Consider the following 17,819-nt stretch of genomic DNA (forward strand, 5'->3'; position numbering starts at 1 on the left):
CCGGCCGCGCTCCCGCCATGAGGTCACGTGGCGGCGCGAGGCGGCGCTGCAGCCTCCCGCCTTCCCGCCGCCTACAAGTCCCGGCAGGCAGCGCGGCGCCGCCGGCGCCACGTGACGGGAAGAGGCGCGCGCAGCCGGAAGCGCAGCGGGAGCCCCGGGCCGGCGGCCGCGGAGCGCGAGGCCGCAGCAGGTACCGGGGCCGGTAGCGGGGCCGGTAGCGGGGCCGGTAGCGGGGCCGGGCGGGAGGGGGCGCGGCCCGCGCTGAGCGCCGCGCTGTGTTGCAGGCGCAGCCATGGTGTCCGCCAAGCAGCTGGCCGACGTGGGCTACAAGGCCTTCTCCGGCTCCATGATGCTCCTCACGCTCTACGGCGGCTACTTGTGCGGGGTGCGGGCCTACGGGCTGCTGCGGCAGCGCCGCGCGCGCCGGGCGAGCGCCGCGCCGGGCCCCGCGCCCGCGGAATGAGCCCCGCGGCCCCGCGCAGCCCCGCGCTCCGGTAACGCGCCCAAATAAACCGCGAGCCGCCTCCTCGCCGCCGCCGGGCCCTTCCTCGCGCCTTTGCCGCCTCTGCGCCTCGCTCTGCGGCGGTTCCGCCCCGCGGGAAGCGCCCGAGGGGGGCCCGGGGTTTTGGCGCGTCCCCATCACAGGAGGCCGAGGCGTTTCTGAAGCGTCTTTTAATCAGAGAGAAGAGTAAACGACGGTATAAAAGGGTTAACAACTCAAGAAGTCTCCCCATTCTGCTCGTGATTGACGCACGGGTCCTCCGCGCCTCCTCCCTCCCCAGTACCATTAACTTAAGGAAAACCCAAAGGAAAAGAAAATCCCTCGGCCCAGCGCACCAGCGGTGCCGACCTGCAGGGCTGAGCTGTGGCGCACAGGGGAGGCTGGAGCGGCCCCCGGCCCTGCTCCCCTCCCTCCTCCGGGAGGTCTGGAAAAGGCTTCAAAGCCGAGCCTCGTGCCAGAAAGGATATATTAAAGAGGCAGGGAGTGGGAGGGGGTGCTCAGGGCGGGGGGCAGGGCTCCGGCTGCCCTTCCAGGAGGCTTCGCCAAGCCGCAGCGGGGCTTGCAGCACCAAGAGAGGCAGCGACCGCTCAGCCGGGCCCCGCGGCGGCAGCGAGAGCCGGCCGCGGCCTCCGCAGAACAGTGGTGTGGGCGTAGCGCGGCCCCGGCGCGCGCAGCCCTCGCAGCGGGACTGAGAAGAGTCCAGGGCGGCCGGGAACAGCGGGAGCGTGCGGGCTCCGGGCGGGCTCCGTGCTCCGGGAGCGCCCCGAGGGGACGCCGGCACCTGCCCTGCAACAAACCGTCTGGCCTCGTCCCCGCTTGATGCATCTCGAGTTGATCCTAGTAAAAACCAGTTTATCGCAAAGACAAACACCTCCGCATCCATAGGACAATGATTTAAGTACAAAATGGCTTAAAATGAAATCTGCAGCTTTGTTTTTTTTTGCCCCAGTAATTGGCTTTATCCCTTCTGTTACATAAAGCCTCTCACTAGGCTGAGCTGTGCTCCTTTCAGATTCGCTGGAGGTTTCTGGGGAAGGGGTATCTTGATTAAAGATCACTTGGGAATGTGGAGCTCAACACATCTAGACATTTAAAGATAAGTTCGTGTTTGCTCAAGGCCAAGCCACAGTCTTATTCCTCTTCTGTCCACTGGCCACTGGCCACGTGGCCATTAATGCGGTTGGAGCCATTGCTCGAAGTGCTGAAAACTCCTTTTGTGCTGTTGGAAGTGGCCTCCTCCTCTTCAGAGCTGCTCTCTACATCGCTGCGGTCATCTTTTGATACCTAAACGTTCCGGATGGCGTTTGGAAGCGGGGAAGGGAGGAGGGAAGATGATAAATTCACAGGAAAGAGCAGTTAGAAGGTGGCGTGCACAGGATTAACTAGCCCCAGTCAGCTACAGTTACCTTCAGTATTGCGTTTGGAGTCGCTTCAAACTGGTGAATAGGAGCTAGGAACCACATACCGAAGGCAAGAYGGAGTTTAAAGAGACAGCCTAGAAATAGGGTTTCCTTTTCCCCACCCTCTGCACYTCTTGGGTGAAAGCACTGCAGTTTTTTCGCTCTCTCCAGAGCCCCGAAGGGCCCCGCAGAGCCGGCCTCGTTCCGGGCGGGAGCGCGGCCGCTTTGCCGAGCGCCGCGGGAGGGCAGTGTGCGACGCGGAGCGCAGGCGCGCAGCAACGCGGGGAGGCTGTAAACCCAGCTCCAACTGCACATCCGTACCTTGGCTGCTGGCTAAGAGCCACAGCCATAAACCCGCTGCTGCTGAGAAGCGACTGCCTGAATGGCCCCGGCTTTTCATGCCCCAAGGCCGGTGCCTCACCGCCTGCAGCTGAGAACCCCCCTTGCCTTAGCACGCACGCACTTATTCCGTGGCAAGGGCATTCCCAAGCTGTGCTCGGGATTTAATTCTCCTCCGCCTGCTTTGAGCTGGGATGATGGGTTTCGAACAGCACCAGACAGGAAGTTTTCAAAGCCGAGGAAGAGCTGGCAGGAGGCCAGGCAAAGTTAATGATTTCCAGGATGGCTCACAGGCCCCTTGCTGTACTGCCTTGTGTGTGTTGCCAAAACTTTGATATGTTTCGCCACTCCCCTCGCGCGCTGGAAGTGCAAAGGGTCACTGGAAGGAAGCAGAAACCCCTCCACATGTTTCCCGTGTCTCCAGATTATTTGGGGAACAAGTGACCGTGCTGTTCCTGTACTCCTCGCTAGAACGCCCGGCCTTCTGCTGGCCTCTTTCATCGAGCAGAGTGGTAATGAGCACTAAAAAGACCCAGGCATTGTGATTTTTAGCTGTGGGGCTGTAGTAAAAAGATATGAGGTCTCACAGCTGGCTGACAGCAGAGGAGAGCAAACTGCAGGACCCTGCTTTAACCTCTAGGAAAATCAACTGTATCAGCCAAGAAGACAAACGTTCTAAGAGAAGGCACACCCCACGTGAAGCCCCAAGACGATAACTTTGCACTTAGCTTAAAAATAGGCACAGATACATTTCAGTGTACAAACGGGAGCAGAGATTACACTTACATGCAAAGGATGAAACTGTCCAGCTCCAATCTGGCACAGAGAAAAGGAGTGAGAAAAGAATGAAGAATACAGAGCTTAGAGTCCTGCCTCTGGCTAGGTAACCTGGTCAGGAGAGAAGCAAGGAAAGGAAAAAGATGTAGATCTCAAGGTAAAGAAACAGTGTCACAGACAGAAACTAAGACATTGCGGTAGCAGCTGTAGGGGACAGATGATCAGCTCGTGCATGCTCTGAACCACGGCAATCACTGCCACACACAGCTCTGATCAGCAACACAAAATAAAGCGGAGTCTGAAGAGAAACTCAGACTTGGATACCAAATGTCTGGCAAAAGTGGCATTTTTGCTAGCAAAACACTGGTAGCTTTGAAGGAGGCGGCTTCTCCTGCTGCATTAGCTGAGTGTCAGAGTAGGTGAGTAGCCCCTGAGACACAGAATCCCCAACACAACCAGCTGAGGTGGAAGAGTTGGAAAAACCCATCCTTTATGATAGTTCAGAGAGCCTTTAACCAGCTTAAGTTTTGAACGCAGCATGTAGCACATCTACCACCAGCCCTACTAACCACCCCTGCATGCAGCAGAACATGATGTTCACCTGCATGACCGGGACAGAGACGGAACCAGCCCTGCCTTTGGCTGCAGCTGGCAGGTGAGTCTGCAGAGCAACAAGGGTAAAAATAAACCCAGGCTCCCACAGAGCATTCCTGATTCAAGGATCTCGGAGCCAGGACCATCCCTCATGCATGGCACAGAACCAGCTTTGTTGGCTGCCACGATTCCTTCACAGAGCTTGTAAAAAAGAGGACGCAGAGCAGGCACCAGCAGTCTTACCTTTCCTCGCACAAGGGCCTTGTAGGCAATGCGAATGATGAGATAGGACCAAATAATATGCAAGATCTGCAAGGTTATCAAAAGGCCATTGAAGAGCCACCACGAAGGGTAAGGGCCGATCAACTCCCAGCTTTCAAATAAGGTTGTATTCAAAATCCTAAAAGAGATCCAGAAACACGTTAGAGAGTGGCTGCTCCTAACACGGTTCCAGCTCCAAATTCAGACGACTGGCCAGATGCAGAGCAGCTTTGTGTCTCTTTAAGCATCTGCTGCTTTCCTCCTCTCAGAGAGTGGTGATGCCTCTAGCCTCTTGCCAGAGTTAGGAGAGAGGCCAAGGCTAATTAGAAACATTTGAACTGAGCAGCAAGCAGGAGAAGATGTTCTACAGTTTGGTTACATATACAGATCTGTTGCCAATTTGCCTCTCAACAGCACCAGTTTTTATAACAACTTTGCAGGAAGTGATGTCAAACCACACTGGTCATCAAAACAACCGTGCACAGATTCATACTTGGGCAAACTTCACCCATATATAAAAATCAGGAAGGAATTTTGTTCCCAGGAGGCCCCTCTCTCTCACGATGTGCTAGTCCCTTCCCGGGGACTTTTCTAGATTCCTCCTGCCAAGCTGCGGGACTGGGAACTGCTSTGCGGACAAAGCATCGCGCATTCCTTCGTTAATGCTTTGCTGCTGTTCTTGTCAGGGCGATTTATTGCTAGCACTTAAGTAATTTGATAAACACTCTAGACATTATGAAGTAGAGAGGTGTGGAGGGACCTTTAAAGATGCCATTAATTTCACGTGGCTTTTAACATTTCATAAGAAAAAAAGTGAGCTTTCCAAGAAGAATCCACCCCCCTCCTGCAGAAGATACAGCTGCAGAAACACCTAAATCAGAGCTAGTTTACAGTTCAATTACATACAAATTCCAGAAGTCTGCTGATACTACTAATTAGGGAAGGGAATATGCAGAAAGTGCCATAGGGTCTGCAGTACTATAGAAAGTGTGCTGGATTTCTCTATGAAGTTGAGGAATTACATTACAGCCAGTGGAAAACACATTAAAGATTTACAGGGTTGCTGAGCAATAGAATGATGCAAGAGCATCRTCCCACGACACACACGGCAAGGAAAACACTGGCAACTTTCTCAGCTGGCACTGGAAGGCGGCCTATGGAGACACGAGCACCAGCATTATTCCTTACCCGTATTCCCTTGATGCACTTACAGGAAAACAAGTGAGAGCTTTAATTGCAATCCTGATATCAAAACGTAAATTAAGTGCCATTTCCTCCACCTTTTAAGCACTCCAGTTGGGAACGCAGGCTGATCATGAAATGCCCATGAAATAAATGCACAGAGCAAAACCCAAACTGAGCAATCATCGGCTGTGACCACATTTTCAGTACACCTCAGCAGGAACAACTAGACAACACATCAYCCCAAGGAGATGTGAGGGCCACACATGGGGTGAGAGGGAATCTCATTAGAGGATGATGAGCTATAAGCCATTTAGTCCAGCTTTTACCTCCCCAAAACCCGAGACCTATTTCAGGCTCCAAACAATCAAAGCACAAGGACAGGACAAGAGCATCATGAGAGATCAGAAGAGGCAACGATGACTCAGACATGCTCAGAAATCAAGTTTACCTCAGGAGACCGTGCCTCATTTGTAAGTCTATTCCCAAAACTCCTTAAAAAATCAGGAGAAGCAAACAGCTCGAGTCTTCCAGAAGAGACAGCAGCTGACTCAGCTCCAGCTAATAGGCACTGTCATCACTTTGCAGCGAGAAGAGAGGGGGCAGCTGCGCTTTAGGATTCTAATTGTTTTTCACATTCCCTCAACCGACTGTTGAGAGGCTTCTTCACGCACCTAGCTCCAAATGAGGATTGCTCCAAACAACATTTACAGTGTCTGCGGCTTTGGGCTGTCTCGAGGGACAGGCTGCAGCACTCGCAAGACATCTTAATACACAGGTTTTGCTCAAAGGATTGGAAGAACAAACGAGACTCCACAGCTCAAGGTGCTTACCAGAAAGGGAAAATGCCCAGGCGCGTGACGATGAATACCACACCAAAGAGCATGAAGAAGGCATCACACACACGTTGGTACTTGGCATAATTGGCTAGCTTTGCAGCCTAAAAGAGACGGGAAACATGAAAAGRTTCATTCCCTTTTGTGCACTCATGTAATTACCAGGCTCTAGAGCTCTGATACTCTCAAACTGTCACATTTCTAAGGAGTTTGGGACATTTAAGGATTACTCTTAGCGCTAAAGCAGTTATGAGGAAAAGCTGACAAGGCAGGATCAGCAGCGAGGTTTTATGGCACGTTTAATGCTGTTTATCCAGAATGGGAAAGTCGGCCTGCTCCCCTGAGAGCGCACGAGCACTAGGTACACAGAGATTAGAAAGGAAACATCAAGCAGCTCACCTCTAAAAGGAAATCGGAGGCATCGTGCAGGCACAGCACCAGAGTCCCAACCCGCACCATATTATTCATATAAGAGAATGTGATGAGTCCGATTGTAGCCAGATGATGGACAAACATGATCAGAAAGTCCTGGAAGCAGAAAAATGAATGAAGAACCTTTGGCTGTCAAATACAAAGGTATGAAACAAAGTCCCAAAACTGACTAATTGGGGTCACAGGACTACTTCAGTTCAAACGCTGACTCCACTTCTATATAAAACAGCTCATCTCACAGCAACACCCATCGTCACTAGATGTTCCAAAAAAGTCTCAGTCCTAACATTTGTGATCCTGTCAAGTCAGAGCTCTGCAAACACAGGCACAGCACAAGTCTCCCTGGCACATACGTGCAAGGCAGAGGCAAATGTGACTACAAACCCCACTAAAAAAGGAAAAAAAAAAAGAAATGACAGGACAAGGTAGGCTCCTTATTTTGGCTCTTTTTGGATCCTGGCACAAATTTTAAGCATGCTGCTCTTACTGTTGTCWGTTTGCAAAAGCCTGCCAGAGCAAAGCAGGCAAAGAGCTCGAGATAAACCACTACATTTAAAAAAGAAAAGGATACTATGCACAAAAATTCAGGGCTTCTTTTAGAGTTGTGCCACTGGGTGCAGCACTTGCACTCCCTGCGGGCACCTTGCCATGTTTGCAGTSGGACGCGTAGTCCACTTTGTTGAAGTCAAAGTGCAAAATTAAATGTTTTATATACAAATGTTGGGTGGTATAAATAGCCAAAATGTGGTATCTGAGCTGCCGTTAGTCACTTCTTTCCTGCAGCAACAAGGTCTCCTGTGGTGCCAGCCTCACCTGCTAATATTTCAAGACTGAACAAATCCCAGGCAAACTTTTATTTTTGAACAGCTGGTGCAAAAACTAGGATAATTTACTACATTGCCATTTGTATARTAGAAGCAATAAGCCATGATTTACGGTGAACTGTTTTCAACAGAAATAATATGCCAAATCCTAGAATACAGCACAATGGAATTAGATTCCAGCAGTCATTACCAGTCATCATTCTGTTGCGTGCACAGATTAAGAACCACTTTSCAAAAAACCCACTTATTATTGCTCCAGTGTTTGCCATTTGCTTACCCTGCTCAGCAAGGTAATGCTCAGAGTGTCAATGTTTTCCTGCAAGCCCTCAATCTATTTTTATCAACTGTTTATTGGGAGGTATTGAGTGATTCCTTCTTTCCTGGGAAGGTGAAAAGGACTCTCAAGGAGATGCCAGGTTCCATGCCAGGCCTGCCCCTCCCTTTCCCCCCAGGACTGTGCAGTGACTGCAGGAGGAGGCAGGCTACAAAAGGATGCGAGTGAGGAGGAAGGTATAGGCATTTCTGTGCTTCGGCCCCACTGGCCACGCACGCTGTCGTTTTCTGTAGCCCCATCTATTCAGCCAAGTGGTTAGTGCAATTCTGGTTAATCTCACCTTCCGTTTAATGTCTGTAAACTGAGAAAACATGAGAGACCAATAGAAGGCCAGCTCCAAGATATAGTAATAATAAAGCCTGGATGTTAGAGGCTGGAAAACAAACAGAGACAGCACCGTTAAAAGACAAAATTCTTCAAAATTTACAATTAAAACTCACTTTTTCTTTTCCCTTCCTTCCTCCCTATCCCACTCTGTTCCTCCAGAATGCTGAGGCATAAGTTAAAAGGGCCAGAATTAAGGTTTAGTAAGAATAAGCTTAAGCAACAGAAGTCTTATTATGCACTTAGCCACACACACATGTGCRTCTGAACCTTATTCTAAAGGAGCAAGATTCTCCTGTCCATGTTTACAATTCATCCTGCAGCCTCTTAGGTAGAAAAACTAGGCATTAAAACAGATCAGTTGGCCTCTATACAACTATACTTGCTGCACAAAGGCAAAAAAGAGCACTAGTTAAGTTACCGGTAAATAAGATACTAGCATGACTTATGCATAAAATACACTTTTGATAATCTCAGCCACAATCAACTGTACAATGAATGTGAATCGAGTCAGTTCCATCTGAGGAAATAGTGCTGCTGAGAGCCCTAACCAGACCTAAGGACAAAGAGCAAAATGCYCTCTTTGTGCCTTCCCAAAGCCTTCCCTAACTGCAAAGCTTACCATGCTGCGGCCTGGGCAGCATCCCCTCCCCAGAAAATGAGAAACATTCAGGTCTACTGAGTTTCAGTCTGCTATCATTAACAAAAAAATAAWAGCCAGGAAAAAGAACTGCAATCTAGTGCAAGAGAACTGAATCTGGTTAAGTGTTCATCTCCTACCTGAAAAGGGTAGTTGTACCAGCACTGTCGTGTGTCCCAAAACCAGGGTGCCTGAAAGGGACAGGAGAACAAAAAGTTTTTATTCTGGTAGATTTTTCTCTGCTCTATCACCTACAAGACCGAATTCTACAGAAATTCTCTCTCAATTCTACCATCCATGCTGAATCTGTTCTAAGACAGCATAGGGATTTAAAGTATTCTTTCTGCAGACAACAGTAATCTGTAATATACATGGAAATGTCAAGAATTTGGACTCAAGTAAGAAAGCATAAAGATGACTACTATAGATCACTAAAGATATATCACTATAGATCACACCTCCTCAATTGACACRGGCCACCACACAGAACAGCAGTAGAGGCAGCTGGTGGGAGGGAACAAATAACTCACCGACCAGAGGAATTTGATTCCATATAAAAATATACTTAAATAAAATGTAAATCTCCACCTGGAAACAGAAATAAAAATAAAATTAAAATTAAACATATTAAGAAAAAGTTGTAACAAATGTTCACCAAAAACTAAAACTGGAACAACCATTAAAACAATTACATCTAACACCTAAAAAGGGTTATTCCAATTTGTAATTCTCCATTTGCGACCTTTTTCTGTAAGAATAAGCCTATTCAAGAATTTTCACACCACACTAGTTCACATCAACAGCCATGTTTGAAATAAAGTTCAGAGTGAACGTGCATCATTCATATCTTGATACTGTGTATTAAAGCACAACAAGAAAAGTCATCGTTATCCAGAAGGTATCCTAATATATTTATTTGTCCCTCTTACCTTGTGSCTTTAAGTAGACAAAATCATACTGGGGGGGAAGAATTAATATGAAGAAGATTACTGGAAAGGAAAGAAACCAGCACAGAAGAAATAACAAGTCAGGAAAAAAAATCACTCAGGTGCTACTACACTAACAGAGGCAACTATGAGTACTGAGAAAGAAACAGAACAAAAGAATGAACTGAAAAGAAGAGTGATCCAAGAAGTGCCTGTACAAAAGTACAGGCATCATTGCATACGTCCTAAGGACAGTCTGATCTACAGACTGGTCTACAACATAACTGTGCAGGCAGCAGACAAGTACAGTTACTCAGGTTGTGCGCGTGCCGCTGTCTGCACACGCACAGCCCCACTGAAGCGTCACCGTCCGCATCGTGCACGCGCGCGCTACCGAGAGCTGCTCATCGCTGACAGCTACACAGCAATCCTGCACAGGTGTTCAGGGTGTCACACGTACAAACGAAATACATCAGAACACTGAATTCTAGAAAGCCCTCCTAATTTCCTCTGTTTTTCTATATAAGAACTTTCACCCGTCAACCCCCAGACACTATATTAAGTAAACAGCTGACCACAATGTCAGATAATTAAACATTTGACTTGCGCTCTGAGATGAAGCCAGACCTTGACTTCTACACAAACATACATGCTCTCACAAAATTTAGTGAGGGTGGTGGGTTTGTCCTGGTTCCTCCGATGCCGAAACCAGCGCTGGATCTTTCGGACATCCCAGTCTAGCTGCTTTGACAAGCCTTCTAACCTTTTTCCATCTGGAGACTGAAGGAAAATAAGACAAAGCGTCACTTCTCCTACTTCTCAACCAGTGTTAGTCTGAGAGTCTTCTCCTTTGTACTAAAATCAATAGAAGTGATGCACAATTAATGAAAAAAATCATATAAGGAAAGCATTATGTACACATTATTACATTTCACCAGCAGAAACCTATTACCACAGATACTCATTCATGTTTAATCTTCACCTACGACTAATTACTTAATTATTCAGAATGCTTTTGGTTTAACATTTCCTCATCTATTTTGTCACTTGACAGTACATTATTACAGAAAATGCACTTGTTCTGTTTATTAACTTGGGGSAAGGAGTTTTTAAAATGTCCTGACCTACCTGTTGAAACTTGCATACCAACCCAAATAGCCCAGAATTCAAGAAGACCGAAGCTGAACATGTTTAAGGGTTGCTACTCCCTGTGAAGTTCCCTTAAATTAAAATCTTGAGGCTTAACATGCAAAATATTTGCATATTCCAAAAAGGCATCAGACAGAAGGTGAAGCTTCCGTTATTTTTAAACTAAAAAAAAAAAAAAATTAATCTTCTAGCTTATTTACAGAGCTCGAGTTTCAGGACAGCAATGTAATCTTTGTCCTGCATCAGTGCCACCCTATCTCCTGATTCTCCAAATCCAAACCAGCAGCAGGCACAAGCACAGTGTACAGTTAAGTGCAGCCCTATTTTTATGAGCTAGTTACATTTTGCACAGCATGCTTCCTCAGGGCTTTCCTAAACATGAATTTCAAGGACATCCCCTACATCAAAGTCCTCTGCAGAAATGACGTCAAATTGGAAGGGCCTTTCAGTTCCAAATACCTCAAAATGTTACGTTCCCAAAAGGGAAGTGTCACTAAGGTTTTTATATAATTTCTCTTCCATTCACCGAGCGCTTTATCTGCTCCACTCAGAATGAAGTTCARCATCACCAGATCAAAACGTACGACCTTCCATTTCATTATCTTTAATGAAAATCTATCATACTGTTAGTGTTGATTTAACTGCCAACATTCAATAGAGGACAGACAGTTGCACAGTGAAGGAGCCCTGTCKGCTTATGCTGAGCAGAAAATGGCCATAAGAAACAAGCACAAGAAACTGCTATTGTCAACATTCAATGTCCTACCCTTTATCAGGGCACACTTCCACGGACTGAATGGCTTTATATAACAGACTACCCCTGTGGCAGCTTTTGTGTGACACTGTACACGGCAAAAATAAGGAAAGGCATTGGCACAGCTGGCCAATAAGACCAGCAAAGTAACAGCCCTGAAGAAAGCAGGGCCTTTCCATAGAAAACATAAGGCACTGGAAATCGTTTTTTTACTAAAGCAAGAGCCTGTCACAGGAGTTATAAGCTGGGCAGAAAGGCAGATAGCTAAAGGAAAAGAGACTCACGTCTTTGTAGAAAGAGAACATTTTTCGTTCAAAAAAATCCTTCTGTTTGTAAAAGCACAAGTCAGGCATGAAGAGAATTTACTTTGCTACGAGAAAGAAGACATGCCAGAGGCAGAGTAAAACCAGAAGGAGCATGTTCCCTGTACATGCACCCAGCAAGACRCAATTCTCTAGGGCAAGAGAAGTGGAAAACAGCAACAACAAAACCCTCTTACTTACAAGCATTCCCTTCTAGTAGGATTTGAAGTGCGACTTACCTTAGTGATGGATGTAAACACTTTCTCTAAAATTGCATTGGGCTGGGCTCTGTGAGGTCCACTGTCTTGAATGCCAAGGTTTATGGCACATGGCTTGGCAATAAACCTGAAAGAATTCCAAAGAAAGAGCCAGATTAAAATAAGATATATATTCCCYTCCTTTTTGCCTTAACAACAACGAGTCTTTCTTGTCACAGACGCCAGAACTGTCCCAGAAGCTTCTGAAGGTCTCCATCATTCTGCTCAAAGAAACCTCCTCAGGGCCASAAAAGGGGCTAGGCTTCACAGGCGAGGCAATATCCTTTATTAGGCCAAGTGGTAATTATAAAGAGCACACACAGCTCACGCATTTCCTAAACAGAAGGATTCCGGCACAAGGCCCTTGTTGCAGGAGCAGGCTGCCTTTCCCGGGGGATTTGACAGCGCTCTGTGACAGATCACTGAGGAGAGCCCACCAGGAACAGGCCACTGCAGCCCCTGCAGCGCTGCAAGCAAAAGGCCTTCTTTCCCGGGGCTTCTTCATGTCACACAGCTGTGAAAGACACCCAAGTGACAGTCACAGATCCCAAAGGACACTTTTTTTTTCCCCCGCCCTTGGAAAATGAAAATAAGTGGCTGGTTTACTGAGAGGGAGTGGGAAAGACTTAAGAAGCCACTCAGCCTGAAAGCCCCAGCATCGCAGGATCTCCTTCATCCCCGTATGCGACATSGCTTCCGAAAGCTTACCTAACTGTGGATCTAGGAGCACAGACATTTTCTCATTTAAGAGACATTAAAAACAAGACCATTTTTTKCAAATAAAATGAAGATATACATATTAATAAGTAGGGTTTGTAGTTTCTTTGCAGTAAACTGGCCAGGAGATTTAAATAAATAAATAAAAAGCGAGCAAAAAACGCATGTGTTACTGGAAGATGTAAATAGTTTCTCCTCCTTGGAGGGCAAGGACTACAAAGAGCGGCAAAATTAAAAAGAAAAAAAAMTGATAAAAAGATTATTTGGGCACAAAGAACTTGTTAGACAAGTAGTAGACCCCATGACTTTATAACCCTCAGTTTGACTGTCCTTCAGGTTTTTTACAGGCACTGTTCACTTCCACCACCCTGGGGGGGAGGTGGGGGACGAAGGAAAAAATAAAGAAATAAAAATTAAAAAAAAAAAAAATAAAAAAAGGAAAAGGAAAGCACGATTTCCTTTTAATTTGACTCTTCTTCGCTCAAAAGGCTTAGTGCTTCCTCTGCGGCCCAGAGACCACCAGCCAGGAATTGTGCTAAGATATTAAAAAACACTTAGCCAGACCCTCATAAAAGTCTACTTTATAACCTTCTTCCCTACAGGATACACCGCTGCAACAATAACCAAGTATGCGCATGCAGTCACAGGATGTCAAATATTTTTATTTCAATGTGTGGGTCACACTGCTTGGACTCTTATCAGAAAAATAATTCAGAGAGCGCTGAAAGTTTCCATCATTTTCTTCATATAAGAAAGAACGCCTGAAAATTTACAAATACGCCCCTTTAATTCATTTCTTTTTCAAGAGATCCTTTTTTCTTTTAAGAGTAGGCATAAAGAAAAATCAATTATTAARCTCCTACTGATCCATAGAAAATGGTAGAATTCAGAGCTTGATGCAGCACAAAGAAGATTGTTCAGAGAAATCACAAGGGACAAAGAAAGAAAAGAAAGAGCAAGAGTGAGCCCCAGGTTACAGACGCTCTGCAGCTCTTGAGTTACTCAATCAAGCATGCAGGCGACCAAAGAGCAAAACAATAAAACCCCACAAACATTTCTAGGTGCACAGCAGCAGGCTAACACCAACGCAGGCAAATAAACAAAGCCRCAACGGTGGTGGATGTCCCAGCCATAAAACGGGAAGGAAAAAAAGATGGCAAGGATGGATTTCATTGCTTTTAAGGAAGTATAAGCGAGGAGCGCAAGCAGCCTCTCCAGCTCTAGCAATGGCCTCTTGCAGCGGGACTGCAAGTGCAACGAGTTGCGCCAGGGCTTCCTGCGCAGCTGCRAACGGGTGTTTCGTCTGGCTCGCCGACACCCCACGCTCCCCCTACAACCACTGGCCATGGAGGAAAAAATCTGCAGAGCAGCCAGAGTTAAGCCCCGAAAAAGGTTGCCCAGAGGCTGAGGAGTTTCTGTCCTTGCAGACATTGAGAACAACAGAACAAGGCCACGAGCAACTCCATTTAACCAAAGGGTTTGCCCTGCTTTGAGAAGGCAGGTGGATGTGACCTCCAGAGGCGCCCTGCAACCTCAATTATTTTATGACTCCATAAAATCTTTCAACTGCACCAATTATTCCCAAGGTCAAGTTTCTGCYGCACCCTTCCAGCAAGGAATTATCTGCACTTACACGCTTATATTGTTATTTTCTGAACAAGGATCTGCTCACTGGCTGAATTTACACCTACCTTACACTAGCGTTCTCATGCTGGTTACTSAGATAGACTAATTCTGTGAGTGACACCGGTTTTCAAGTACATAGGTATCGCTCGCTACAGCAAGTATGTACTTCACAAACCTAACTTCAAAATCCTTCTTAATGGAACCTTCAGTCTTGTCTAGCAACTTCCCACTAGAGCTCTGGAAAGGAAGAACAACCCCCTAAACAGTAAGATTTATGAAGCCTGCACATCCTGGGGCTAGCTGCACTCGGAGACAGAGCCCATCTCCGCACAACCTTTCACTTTCACCACGTTAAGAACAGAGCAGCTCGCTCCACAACTGGCACCGACTTCCAGGCGGACCTGGAGAACTAACAGAACTGCCTTTCGGCCACAGCCAGCACAAGCTGCAGCTCATACCAGGGAGCATCTATCAGCGGAGAGGCATTCCAGTGCAATCACAAGCAAGTCATATGAGTAAGCAGCTCCAGGTTTTCCCAGATACCTGGGAATTTCTGTGTGTAAGATGCGTAGGGGGGAAATAGCCTCCAGGATAGCCGAGAAGAGATGAAAACGGACACAGCTGGAGGCAGAAGCCCATCCTCTTATCTGCACAAAAATCCCCTCCTGTGCGTCAGGCCCTTATCTTTCCCTACATGTCTTGCCTCATCTCCATAGTCCTCACATGCTATTCCCCACACACAATCAATGCAAGGAAGATTTTACCAACATCTCGACGCATGGGCTAATGTAAAATAGCATTCATTAACAGAAATGTGCGCTAATTTTACAAGTTACTCAGCAAGAGGGAAAAAGCACTTCCACACACTGAAGACTTACTGAAAATGAGAGCAGGAAAGGGAGAAATTAAGAAAGAAAAGCTAAAACAAAAGAGCTACAAAACTATATAATTCAAGCTCTGAGTCATCAAGTCCCACTGCCAATTGTGTGTCAAGGAAGCAATTTGACTTTGTGATCCCCAAGGCCTGTACCAGGGTATGGGCACAATGGCATTTTATTAGACAAATATGATGGTTTATGACATGTTCAAAAGGTCAGAAGGAAAGAGGAAAGCATTTCTTAAAAGCAGTATGGGCTTTAACGCACCCTACAGTTCGCCTAGGTCRTGTTCTTGCAATCTGCTTTTACTTCAGGGCACAACCACCTTGTAGCAGAGACGCACATGAAGGAAAGGAAACAGCCCTCTTGGCGACCAGGCCTCAGTCTTGAGGTTTCACTTTGAAGGAAGAAGACTTAACTTTTCGTTTGACTCCTTTCTAAGTTACCAAGTTCCCAAGGCAGGGAACGTAGCGTGGACATTATGAGGACAAAATAAGTGTTACCAGGAGGACTRTCTCATCAGGATGCACTGCACCAATGTCTCATGCTCTGCAAACAAGAGACAATCGCGCACTTCTTCCCAATAACACAGCCGGATATATGAGGTCTGAGGGAAGCGAAGACCTTCCATCCTGATCCCTGCAGCATCCCTCTAAGGGGGGATATCCCACCTCACAGCTTCCTTCCCTGGTCTGCAAGGAAGCACGGACACTTGGTTCAGACCACTCCACACTAGGATGGCATTTRGCACTGCCACATATCTCTGTGTTCCTCAGTCCTTTGCATTGGTTTGAGCAGAGAAACATTTTATTTATCTTTTTTTTTCCAGGGCAGGCTTTCAAATTTCTGGCCTGTTCTGCTTACCTGCTTCACGTTTGGCTCCACAGGACTCCTGTCTTACTCTGCCCTGCTCTCCTCTTCTTGTCTAAGACCTGAAAGCTCACGAAAAAAAAGCGCTCCTTACAGAAAAGATGCAAAATGAAAACTGACTGGATTCCCGCTCAGTTTAGCCCTACAGGCCCTTTCACGCTTGGAAATATTTTGGCCCTTTCTAAAATCAGATAAGCCACTAATGAACCAGTTAAACGGGAACCCAAGGCGTTTTCGGCCTGCTTCGCCTAACGGTCTTCCCAAATAAGCAGCCTTGTTAATTAGGAGCCGCGCCACGGCCCGCGACACCCATCGCCGAGAGGATGCCGCGCCGCCGCAAGCGAGGCATCGCGGCGCGTGGTGGCGGTGCCCGCGCGAACCGCCTGTTCCAGAGCCTCGCCCGCACGTGCGCCAACCGTCCCGAGGCGCCGGGGCACGGAGCGGGTTTAGGAAGGGCCAAGGAGCGGGTTTAGGAAGGGCCAAGGAGCGGGTTTAGGAAGGGCCAAGGAGCGGGTTTAGGAAGGGCCAAGGAGCGGGTTTAGGAAGGGCCAGGGCGCGGGCCGGGCCCGCACCTCAGCGAGGGCRGCAGAGCGGGCGCCCTGGCAGCCCCGGTAGGTTTTCCACGACCGGACCACGTTTCTTCACCACACGGATCTTCTTCACCACACGGATCTTTTTTACCACACGAGTTTTTATAGGGGTGGCAGCAGCGCTAAAAACCCGCCGGGGAGGCGGCGAGCGCGACTCGGGCTCGGCGCCGAGGCCTCGGGCCGCCCGGCGGCCCCGTGCCGCTTCCCGCCGCGCCCGTTGCTAAGAGACCCCGGCGGCCCCGCGCCGCGCTCGCCGCCGGCCCGGGCCGGGGGCGGGCCCCGCGCTCACCTCTCGAAGAGCAGCCGCACGGCGAAGATGCCGAGCGCCAGCGGGAAGGCGGAGAGGACGTGGCCGGCGCGCGGGTACTGCAGCCCGCCGCCCGGCTCGCCGGCCAGGTCGGCCCACGTCACGTTGTGCGGCAGCCAGAACCGCTCGTTCCAGAACCAGGCCCGCAGCAGCGTCGCCGCGGCCGCCGCCATCTTCCGCCGCCGCCTCCCTCCGCCCCCCCCCTCCCCGCCCGGCGGCCGCTGCTCAGGCTGCCACCGCAGCCACAACGGGGCGGCGCTGCAGCCAGCGCGCATGCGCCGCGCCGCGGGGCGGGGCCACGCGCGAAAGGGCGTGGTCAACCGGAGATGGGCGTGGCTGTTCGGATAAGGGCGGGGTCACAGTGTGGGGGCGGGGCATCGTCTCTCCCGCTGCGCCGCGGACCGTTAGCTCGGAGCATGCGCGTTGCCGAGTGCGTTGCAGGGGGGCGCCCTGGGGCGCGCCCCGTGGAGACCCCGTGGCGAGCGCCGAGCGCCCCCTGAGGCGAGAGCGGCCCCGCGGCGCGCGACTGCGGCCACGGGAGTGGAAAACGCTTTTTCCGCTCGAAAAGCCCCCCTCGAAGCGCACGTTTCCGCGAGGGACGCGGTTCTGTCGCCCAGGAAGGGCTTGGCTGCGGCAGGCGCCGAGCCAAAGTGAGTACGGGGGGAAGGCAGCCGCCCTCAGTCTGAGGCGGCAATAAACACTGCTGTGGCGAGGCTTAAACTGGTCTGAATAGGTTTTAAAAGAAACGATACGTCTGTATTACAGTCTGTATAGACAGGAAACTTATTTATTATGTTCTAGGCTAACAGGCCGGGGATACAGGTTACCAAGTAACAAAACGTAGCCCTGTGTAAACATTTTAATTAGGTTCTCAAACAGTGTAAAGGTGGTCAGCAGCAACTTCCTTGTACACTGTAGCAAATGATCCGTCTTCRATAAAATTGCACTTTTGGCTTCTGTCCAGTGGAGAGCAAATTAAATGGCCCATTAAGCACTCA

General features: G+C 48.7%; 1 protein-coding gene across 2 annotated transcripts; it reads right to left on the reverse strand.

Moving 5' to 3' along the window:
- Positions 1–1,480: 1,480 nt before the first annotated feature.
- On the reverse strand, positions 1,481–17,001 carry CERS5 (ceramide synthase 5). Of its 2 annotated transcripts, none has more exons than XM_026042785.1 (10): positions 16,804–17,001; positions 11,816–11,921; positions 10,021–10,151; positions 8,976–9,033; positions 8,586–8,636; positions 7,762–7,854; positions 6,291–6,419; positions 5,889–5,995; positions 3,856–4,012; positions 1,481–1,786 (listed from the first exon to the last, which is right to left on the reverse strand). In XM_026042785.1, the coding sequence occupies exons 1-10, from the start codon at positions 16,992–16,994 to the stop codon at positions 1,634–1,636; spliced, it is 1,176 nt and encodes a 391-aa protein (XP_025898570.1). In that variant the 5' UTR covers positions 16,995–17,001; the 3' UTR covers positions 1,481–1,633. The 2 variants fall into 2 exon arrangements, with proteins under 2 accessions (XP_025898570.1, XP_025898571.1); XM_026042786.1 differs by lacking the exon at positions 1,481–1,786 and adding an exon at positions 3,035–3,129.
- Between the last annotated feature and the right edge of the window lie 818 nt (positions 17,002–17,819).

Source organism: Nothoprocta perdicaria, unplaced genomic scaffold (assembly GCF_003342845.1).
Source record: "Nothoprocta perdicaria isolate Ctin4 unplaced genomic scaffold, notPer1 scaffold_314, whole genome shotgun sequence".
NCBI classification, from domain to species: Eukaryota; Metazoa; Chordata; class Aves; order Tinamiformes; family Tinamidae; genus Nothoprocta; species Nothoprocta perdicaria.

What these genes read in the sequence shown, in the direction of transcription:
- CERS5 (XM_026042785.1), bottom strand. Translation starts at nt 16,994, where the DNA reads ATGGCGGCGGCCGCGGCGACGCTGCTGCGGGCCTGGTTCTGGAACGAG. An exon ending in GTGCGGCTGCTCTTCGAGAG is followed by an intron (nt 11,922 to 16,803) that starts GTGAGCGCGGGG and finishes GAATTCTTTCAG; the next exon opens with GTTTATTGCCAAGCCATGTG. An exon ending in CCTCCGATTTCCTTTTAGAG is followed by an intron (nt 5,996 to 6,290) that starts GTGAGCTGCTTG and finishes CGTCTCTTTTAG; the next exon opens with GCTGCAAAGCTAGCCAATTA.